Source organism: Trichechus manatus, unplaced genomic scaffold (genome assembly GCF_000243295.1).
Source record: "Trichechus manatus latirostris isolate Lorelei unplaced genomic scaffold, TriManLat1.0 scaffold00214, whole genome shotgun sequence".
In the NCBI taxonomy this organism is placed as follows: Eukaryota; Metazoa; Chordata; class Mammalia; order Sirenia; family Trichechidae; genus Trichechus; species Trichechus manatus.
This window is the reverse complement of record NW_004444150.1, coordinates 3,117,211-3,127,200: the sequence shown is the minus strand read 5'-3', so window position 1 is coordinate 3,127,200 and position 9,990 is coordinate 3,117,211. Positions and strand designations below refer to the sequence as shown.

Genomic DNA, 9,990 nt, shown 5'->3' with positions numbered 1-9,990 from the left:
GAAGGTGCAGGCAGCACGCACGGGATGGCCAGCCACCCCAGTCCCCAGGCCCTGAAGGTGCAGGCAGCACGCACGGGATGGCCAGCCACCCCAGTACCCAGGGCCACAACCTTCAAGTCGTTATGCAGCGCGTGTCCAACTAGAATCCTGCCCTTCAGCATTTCTGCCACTTCCTTCTGGACGACGGCAAATTTCTCTCCTGAAAATCAAAGGAATGTTTCAGCAGCGGTGTCAGTGAGGGCGGGCCTAACACTCTAGAAAGATCCCGTTCATGAGAAGGAAGCCCTCCCAGCCTCTGGTGGGGACCTGAGGGGACAGGCAGGCCAAGGTTCTGACCTGGAATCTAAGGCCGGGTCCCAGAGGCACAGTCACTGCCCCTGGGCCTGCGAGGCCACATCTGAGGGTGCCTTGGGGCTGCCACGTGACACCTCGCAGCGGGAGGGTCCCGGCCTCGGTGGCGAAGGCTTCAGGGACACCAGCATGGGTGCACTGTCTGGGGGTCTCTCCCGACTTGGATGGAGGGTGAGTCGCCAGTGGGACAGGCCAGGGCCTAACTGCAAAGTGCCTGTTCTGGCCACTAGCCGCGTGCCCAGGCTGAGTGACTGGTCGTTTTGACTATGGAACCTCACAACAGAAAACCAGGGCTCGTACTTTATGCCTTTCCAGCTGGCAATTAAAGACTAGACTGACACCTTGCCCAGAGTTTGGGAAGCTCTGCTCTAGACCCAGCTCTGGAGGCAGCTCTACTTTCTCACGCTGGACCCCCTGGGGTGGCCCTGCCCCACCTCCACCCCTCCACACCCCCCAAAAGGATGGGCTCTGGCACCCCAGCCTGCCCCCCGCTGACCAGACCGAGAGTGGCCCCGGACCCAGGCAGCATCCGTGAGAACCGCCCTCCCGGACTTGGAAACTGGGACCAAGAAATGCAGAGGAGCTGTAGGGCCGCCTTGTCAGGCCGCCTGCCCCACCGAAAAAGCAAGAAGAACAAAAGCAGAGGCAGCGTGAAGAGACACAGAGAAAGAAGCAAACGTGTGGCCCAGAGACACACACTGAGGTTCCACAGGCTTTCCGGGACCTTCCTAGTTCCCAACCTCCCAGCCACCCTGGATTCCTCACTTCCCAGCCCCCACATCTGCTCCATCAGCACAGCCTCTAGGCTCAGCTGTCATGAAGGACCCCAGATCGGGTCACCCTGCCCCCTCCCCATCACCGCCAGCTCTCGCCTCCCTGGCTGCAGGAGCCTCTCCCCCGGCCTCCCTGCTTCCACCTCACGCTCCTACAGTCCGTTCTCAAGGCTACAGCCAAGAAGGCCTGCTAACATGGAGCCAGACGGGCTTCCCATGGCGCCCAGGTCACCCCATGAGGGCCACCAGGACCCCTCTCCCACCACCCACATCCTGCCCTCGCCCTACACGGGCCCTATCACCAGATAACACAGAGCAACGCGCAGCCCCGTGCTGGTCTGAAGGACAGCTGGCCAGAGGCCCTGCTGCCTCAGATACACATGGGCCTGACTGCCGCCTGGACACCAGTCACCCCGGGGAGGCGAGACGTCAGGCCTCGCCACGTGACCGCTCCTGAACAGAAACGGGAACCACAGGAGAAACCCTGCCTGGCCCAAGACTTCCCTCTGGGCCCACGAGCCACCGTGACGTACCCTGCTTGAGGTTCTCTGGCCGGATCCCACTGACAGCTGTCCTGTAGTCCGTCACGGGCTCTGCCGGCTGGATGTACTTGTCGTAAACACACTTCCCGCACCGGTTCACGATGGACACGCGGGCAGCGATGCTCTCCTCGCCCTTGGGGCCCACGCCCACCATCTCACAGTCCAAGGCCAAGGCTCTGGTCAGGCTGCGGGACCAAAGGCTCTGCTCAATAAGCCCTGTGGGGCCCAGGACTCAGGGAGGCCCCTAGGTGCCCATGGGCAGCAGCCTCACAGAAGAGCACTCTGCCCATCACTGTGATCCCCAACCTGACAGGAGATGAGGGAAGTGCTTGCCCAGTTCAGCTGGAGGCTCAATGGCAAACATCTTCCTTTAACAACCCTCACCCTTCAGGTTAAGCCCACCTGGCACCCCCCTCCCCTAGTGCCCCATGTACCCGCTGAAGCCCTGCTCCTTCACCAGCGTGATGCTGCTTTCATGCTGACCCAGCCTCCTCCTCATGATGTTGGCAGCCTCTGGACCTATGGCAGCCTCCATGTCCTCCGGGTCAACATCGTCAAACCAGATGTCATCCCTGAAAGCAGACGAAGACGTGCTCCGACCTCCGACCTCGTGGGTCACCTCGTGGCTCGCCTCGCGGGTCGCCGCGTGGGTTGCCTCGTGCTGGCCAGTACAGGTGCTGACGTAAGTTGTCTCCCAGGAACCGCGGTCCCGACAACCGGCTCCACAGGCCCAGCTGCTCCTGGACCGTGGGCACCTGGCTCTCTCCTTCCCTCAAACGCACTCCCTTCTAGTCACAAAAGCATTAGGCGCGCGGTCAGAGGTTTAGGGAGTGCATGTAAAGACAGCGAATGTAAAACAGAAACCCAGCCCGCCACGCGGGTACCATGACTGCTAGCGTTTTCTCTGTCTTCACAAAAACAACACGTTCCTGATCGTTTAGGAAACTGACACCCGTGACGACTGCGCTCCTTCAGAAGATCACCTGTGAGACCGAAGGGCCGACAGTTACTTTAAAACAAGGACAGGAAGGTAAGGGGGCAGGAAAACTAGACGAATGGAAATAGAACAACCAGAAATAATGAGAACGTCAGCGCGTGTGAAGAACGTAACCAGTGTCAACGAGCAACGTAAAAGGCAATCTAAACTGCTGTGTAAACCTTCGCCGAAAACACGATATTATTTTTAAAACAGCAGCGGCAGCAAAACACACACAGAAGCGTACGAGCCCCATACCTGGATGCTCAAGCAGCTATAAACATCTTTTTGGTGAATTCTGTCTCTTGGCCTCCGCTGAAATGTCCTGTCTGCAAAGTCCTCTCTGACCCCACGGGGCAGACACTCTCCCTGCCATTTGCTCCCATCAGGCCTCCTGCATCGACATTACCCTGAGCACACTGACAAAAGCCATTTCAGTGTGTCATCTGTCTGCTCCACTTGACTGAGCCTCAGGGGGGAGGGGCAGCCTATCCCGCTGAGCACGCGGGCGGCACGACCCAGAGGGGAGGCACCCACACGGTCTCTCTTCCAGCCTTCACTGTGTCCTCAACCCGTGACACGCAGCCAGTCTCTGACTTACGAACGTGCCACCTCCAGCTGAGCCGTCTGGAGATGCCACCAACTGCTGTCCCTCCCACCCCCGAGTGACAAGCATGGTATTCAGTAAGCAGTAAGGTTTCAAGCTCCTGGCCTCGGCACTCATTCATTCCACAAACCCTGACTGGGGGCCCACGGAGAGCAAGCTCTGTTCTAAGCTCCAAAGACACAGCAGTGAATCATATGAGACAAGCCCTACCCCCACCGCACCTACATTCTAGGGGAAAACCCGTAACGACAGACAGACTCCAGAGCAAGGGGACAGGAAGGCGGCAGTGGGGAGTGCTCAGTGACAAGGCCCACTGTGGCACTGAGGCAGACCCAGGCTGCAGAGGCGGCGTAGCAGAGAGGGCCGTGCCAGCCGCCACAGCCTCGACCAGGCAGAGACACAGACACTCACTCAGTGGGTGTAGCTGGAGCTGCCGCCTCAGCTTTCTGCTTCTTATGCTTGGCGTCTCCTCGCGCTGGGGAAATGCCACTGTTTGTCTTTTTCTCGGTCCCCTTCTCTTTACGCTCTGTGCTGGTGGCCTTCATGGGAGGGGCTGGCGCCTTCCCGACCGTCAGGGATCCTGCAGGCTCAGAGCTGCCCCTGGCCTCCGGGCCTGAGCTCCTGACTGGCCTGGGCTGTTCCGCCTCACCTCCCTTTGCGGGGTCTGAGACCACTCTTCTGTTCCACTGGGGAGCTTTGGGCTGCTTTCTGGAACCCATTTGAGAGGTAACAAGAAGCTTTTCCGGGGTCTGTGGTTTTTGTTTCAGGAGCTAACGAAAATAAATGCCAAAAGAAAATGAATGTCACGTTTAACTCGGAAACCAAGCACAGCGGGTCAAAAACAAACGCACGCACGCACACACCCCCATCCCCCCCACCCCCAGTCACACCTGCATAGTACACTTCCTGCTAGCAAGTCTGAAAATTCATTTTCGAACGGTTTGGAAAGTCACTTGTGCTGGAATGCTTTTCTTTTCTTTTCCCTCAGCAATGCATCGTTGGATACCTGCTCCCTCATTCTGCAAAGCCGCAGACTGACATCGCACCCCTGAAGTAGCTGACTGATCCGACACCACGGGCTCAAGGCATAAAGAGCAGCCTGTTTCCACTTTTTTCCAACGGCTGATTTTTCGGAAGTGGATCGCCAGGCCTTTCTTCCAAGATGCCCCTGGATGCACTTGAACCTCCAACCTTTTGGTGAGCAGCCCATCCTGTTAACTGTTTGCACCTCCCGGGGTCTCTGAGAATTTACCTAAGTCATTGCATAAGTCCCTGCTCTTACGGGCCAGACCAGCATGCTGGTGCGCAGAAACCACTTCCTTCTAGGATTTCTTGGTCTGCGTCTGCTGTCAGGGTCTCCAGAAGAAAGAGGGGCATGTTCGAGGAAACGCAAGCAACGAAAGCCCTGCTAGCAGCTCTGGCTCTGTTCTCCTCCAAGGGGGCCACTCTCTGGGGTCTACCGAGCCCAGCCTCCCACTCATGCTTAAATCCCCAGCGTGGTGGTTCTCAACCATGGGGAAGATGCCAGTACATGGCAACAGAGAGATGATGAGGGGGGTTTCTACCTACCTGTAACTAGTTAAAGAAACAAACAATTTACTTTCTTGCACGAACTAGAGAAATTTAACGGTTCACTACAGTAACCACCCCTCTCAATTCTGGTTTACTCTCCTGAGAAGAAGCGGTAGAGGCACAGCCAGTGCTCATGAGATTACACGCAGCCCTGGGGCTGCTCCTGGAACGTGACTATCTGCATGTCATCCTGCTCCCGTGCGTCAGGGCAGGAAAGTCCTTAGGAATGGCTGCCCGAGGATGCTGTGCAGTGTTAAGAGGCTCAAGTTCTTATTCATTCTCTCTCTCATTTACTCTAAGGCTCCACAGTAAATTCCAGAAAACCGCAGATGAAACTTGGATGGTCCACCGAGCGTAGTAGCGAAGGCACAAACTCACGCCAGAATCCATGGAAATACATCTCAGTTCTGGGACCTTGGGCCAAGTTCCTTACGCTCTGCACCTCAGTGTCTTCATCTGGAAGATGGGGATAACAGCAGTAGCTACTCACAGGACGTGGAGTGAAGCACACGGAGCAGTGTCTGGCAGAGCGTAACCGCTACGTAAGCAACGACCGCTACTGCCAAGACAGGCGGTAGGCGCAAGACGGTGGCGGGAGCATGGACGCGCTCCAGGGCCAGCCCGGCTGGGTTGGAGTCCCAGTCTTGTGGCTTTCAGCAGCAATCCTGGATAATTTATTTAACCTTTCTGGGGCCATTTCCTCACCCGTGAAATGGAGATGATGAAAGCACCCACGTCACGGTGTTGTTAATGAGGATTAAACCAGAGAAAGCACATGAAGTCACATGGAAGAGTGTGTGTGTGTTCTAACGGCTCAACAAACGAGAGGTTAATGATTATGGACGGCTAAACGGATTCTCTACGCCACATTTCTGTTAGTTCCTTACCCAAAAGCTTGCAGCTTCCCCCAAGACGCCACTTTTCCCGTGACCGCCTGTTTACAAAGGTGTCACTGAAATGTGCCCCCACAGATCCCTTCTGGGGTCGCCAGGTCTCTTCCTTCTCGCGTTCTGAGGCGACCAGACCAAAGTCTGGGGACACAGCCGCGTGGCGGGTCCCCACCCCCGGCTCGCCGGGCCCTCGGAGTCTTACCTCCTGCAGCGCCTTCCAGTTCTGAGAAAAGTCCTCGGGTGCCTTTGGAGGTCGCACCACAAGGCTGGGGCCGCTCTCCGCTCTCTTGCCGACTTCTCGAGCTTTGTTTTTCCAGAACTGTCCCTTCTTGTTTTTCTTCCTATTTGGCTTCTTGACAAGCCCTGGTTTGGCCGCGGGGCTGCTCGGGGCGCGCGTGGGGGCCGGGACCTTGGCCTTCACCATCCTGGCACCGCCCACGGTCCCCAGCGGTGACCCTAAAAGGCGGCGTCCAGCGCTCTGGCCGCGGCACAGCGGAGACCCCCGGCCGCCCCGATCTCGCTGCCCCAGCGCGACCCCGGCCTGCCCGGGTCCCTGCGCGCCTTCGACGGGTGTCCCTTCTCGTCCTGGCCCCGACGTGTCCCGTCAACACAGCTCCCGCCCAGGCCAGCCCCGCACTCACTCAGCGGCCGGAAAAAAACATACCTCCGGCCCCGGAAGCGACCCCCACGCGCCAGGAAAACACGCGCGGCAATCCCCGGAAGTGCTCTTCTCTCCGCGACCGGCTGGAAAGCGCATCCGCGCCTCTGGTTCCGCCTGCCAGGAGCCGGACAGGGTTGTTCGCCCGCACAGGAATAGGGCTGCCCCCCCAGCGAGGGCGTCCGGGGCCAGCAATCTAGGGCTGGTTGGGGTCAGCTCGGAATCCGACACGGGGATGAGAAACGCGGCCGACGGAAGAGAAGTGGGAGGCCGCTTTCGGGTGACTCCACGCCGCGGGGCCGACAGAGCGTAGGGGCGCCCGGCGTCCGGTAGGGGGCGCCCAGTGGTCGGCCTTGAGTCTTGGGCTTCGGTCCGCCTCTTCCACGCCGGGCTGTTAGAAGTGTGAAATAAAATAATGTTTTGTTTCATGAAAACAGAGTTCTGTTACTCACGAGACTAAAGGGCATCTTATTAAATGTTAATATGTGCTGTATATTCACAAATTTATAATTTTTAATGCCTAGAGCCCTGATCGCTCTGCGTCAGTTTGTCGTTCTGTGGGGGCTTGCGTGTTGCTGTGAAGCTGGAAGCTATGCCACCGGTATTTCACATACCAGCAGGGTTACCCACGGTGGACAGGTTTCAGCTGAGCTTCCAGACTAAGACAGACTAGGAAGAAGGACCTAGTGGTCTACTGCTGAAAAGATTAGCCAGTGAAAACCTTATGAAAAGCAGCGGAACATTGTCTGATATAGTGCTGGAAGAGAAGCCCCCAGATTGGAAGGCACTCAAAAGAGGACTGGGGAAGAGCTGTCTCCTCAGTGTAGAGTCGACCATAATGACGTGAATGGAGTCAAGCTTTCGGGACCTTCATTTGCTGATGTGGCATGACTCAAAGTGAGAAGAAACAGCTGCAAACATCCGTTAATAATCAGCACGTGGAATGTACAAAGTATGAATCTAGGAAAAATGGAAATCGTCAAGAATGAAATGGAATGCTAAAACATCGATATCCTAGGCATTAGTGAGCGGAAATGGGCTGGTATTGGCTATTTTGCATCAGACAATCATGTGATCTACTATGCCAGGAATGACAACTTGAAAAGGAATGGCACTGCATTCATCGTCAAAAAGAACATTTCAAGATCTATCCTGATGTACAACGCTGTCAGTGATAGAATAATATCCATATGCCTACAAGGAAGACCAGTTAATACCACTATTATTCAAATTTACGCACCAACCACTAAGGCCAAAGATGAAGAAATTAAAGATTTTTACCACCTGTTGCAGTGTGAAATTGATCGAACATGCAATCAGGATGTATTGATAATTACAGGTGATTGGAACACAAAAGTTGGAAACAAGAAGGATTAGTAGTTGGAAAATATGGCCTTGGTGATAGAAACGATGCCGGAGATCCCATGATAGGATTTTGCAAGACCAACGACTTTTTCATTGCAAATACCTTTTTTCATCAACATAAATGGTGACTATACACATGGGCCTCGCCAGATGGAATACATGGGAATCAAACTGACTACATCTGTGGAAAGAGGTGATGGAAAAGCTCAATATCATCAGTCAGAACAAGGCCAGGGGTTGACTGTGGAACAGACCATCAGTTGCTCATATGCAAGTTCAAGCGGAAACTGAAAAAAATTAGAACAAGTCCACGAGAGCCAAAGTACAACTTTGAGTATATCCCACCTGAATTTAGAGACCATCTCAAGAATAGATTTGACGCATTGAACGCTAATGACCGAAGACCAGATGAGTTGTGGAATGACATCAAGGACATCATACATGAAGAAAGCAAGAGGTCATTCAAAAGACAGGAAAGAAAGAAAAGACCAAAATGGATATCAGAAGAGACTCTGAAACTTGCTCTTGAACATCGAGTAGCTAAAGCAAAGGGAAGAAACGAAGTAACAGAACTGAACAGAAGATTTCAAAGGGCTGCTTGAGAAGACAAAGTAAAGTATTATGATGACATGTGCAAAGAGCTGAAGATAGAAAACCAAAGGGGAAGAACACGCTTGGCATTTCTCAAGCTGAAAGAACTGAAGAAAAAATTCAAGCCTGGAGTTGCAATAGTGAAGGATTCTATGGGGAAAATATTAAACGACACAGGAAGCATCAAAAGAAGATGGAAGGAATACAGAGTCATTACACCAAAAAGAATTGGTCGATGTTCAACCATTTCAAGAAGTAGTATATGATCAGGAGCTAATGGTGCTGAAGGAAGAGGTCCAAGCTGTGCTGAAAGCACTGGCGAAAAACAAGGCTCCAGGAATTGACGGAATACCAACTGAGATGTTTCAACAAATGGAAGCAGCCCTGGAAGTGCTCACTCGTCTATGCCAAGAAATCTGGAAGACAGCTACGTGGCCAACTATCTGGAAGAGATCCATATTTATGCCTATTCCCAAGAAAGGCGATCCAACCGAATGTGGAAATTATCAAACAGTATCATTAATACTAGACACAAGTAAAATTTTGCTGAAGATCATTCAAAAGCGGCTGCAGCAGTATGTCAACAGGGAACTGCCAGAAGTTCAGGCTGGATTCAGAAGAGGATGGGGAAACAGGGATATCCTTGCTGATGTCAGATGGATCCTGGCCAAAAGCAGAGAATACCAGAAAGATGTTACCTGTGTTTTATTGACTATGCAAAAGCATTCGACTGTGTGGATCATAGCAAATTATGGATAGCATTGTGAAGAATGGGAATTCCAGAACACTTAATTGTGCTCATGAGGAACCTGTACATAGATCAAGAGGCAGTTGTTCGGACAGAACAAGGGGCTACTGTGTACTTTAAAGTCAAGAAAGGTGTGCATCAGGATTGCATTCTTTCACCATACTTATGCAATCTGTATGCTGAGCAAATAATCCGAGAAGCTGGACTATATGAAGAAGAATAGAACATCAGGATTGGAGGAAGACTCATTAACGACCTACGTTATGCAGATGACACAACCTTGCTTGCTGAAAGTGAAGAGGACTTGAAGCACTTACTGATGAAGATCAAAGACCACAGTCTTCGGTATGGATTCCACCTCAACATAAAGAAAACAAAAATCCTCACAACTGGACCAATAAGCAACATCATGATAAACGGAGAGAAGATTGAAGTTGTCAAGGATTTCATTTTACTTGGATTCGCAGTCAACACCCATGGAAGCAGCAGTCAAGAAATCAAAAGACGCATTGCATTGGGCAAATCTGCTGCAAAAGGCTTCTATAATGTGTTGAAAAGCAAAGAGATCACCTTGAAGACGAAGGTGCGCCTGACCCAAGCCATGGTGTTTTCAGTCGCATCATATGTACGCGAAAGCTGGGCAATGAATAAGGAAGACCGAAGAAGAATTGACGCCTTTGAACTGTGTTGTTGGCAAAGAATATTGATATACTATAGACGGCCAAAAGAACGAACAAATCTGTCTTGGAAGAAGTACAACCAGAATGCTCCTTAGAAGCAAGGATGGCAAGACTACATCTCACATACTTTGGACATGTTATCAGGAGAGATCAGTCCCTGGAGAAGGACATCATGCTTGGTAAAGTAGAGGGTCAGTGAAAAAGAGGAAGACCCTCAACGAGATGGACTGACACAGT

The 9,990-nt window shown here is 52.9% G+C and overlaps 1 protein-coding gene across 1 annotated transcript in view; it reads right to left on the bottom strand.

Moving 5' to 3' along the window:
- Positions 1–6,354, bottom strand: part of REXO4 (REX4 homolog, 3'-5' exonuclease) — an 11,128-nt gene extending 4,774 nt beyond the window's left edge. The window contains exons 1-5 of the mRNA XM_004388705.2: positions 5,914–6,354; positions 3,661–4,019; positions 2,101–2,238; positions 1,658–1,851; positions 111–199 (exon numbers count right to left, since the gene is read on the bottom strand). Of these exons, the coding sequence (XP_004388762.1) occupies positions 111–199; positions 1,658–1,851; positions 2,101–2,238; positions 3,661–4,019; positions 5,914–6,135 (1,002 nt within the window). The 5' untranslated portion in view covers positions 6,136–6,354. The remainder of the gene's footprint in view (positions 1–110; positions 200–1,657; positions 1,852–2,100; positions 2,239–3,660; positions 4,020–5,913) is intronic.
- Between the last annotated feature and the right edge of the window lie 3,636 nt (positions 6,355–9,990).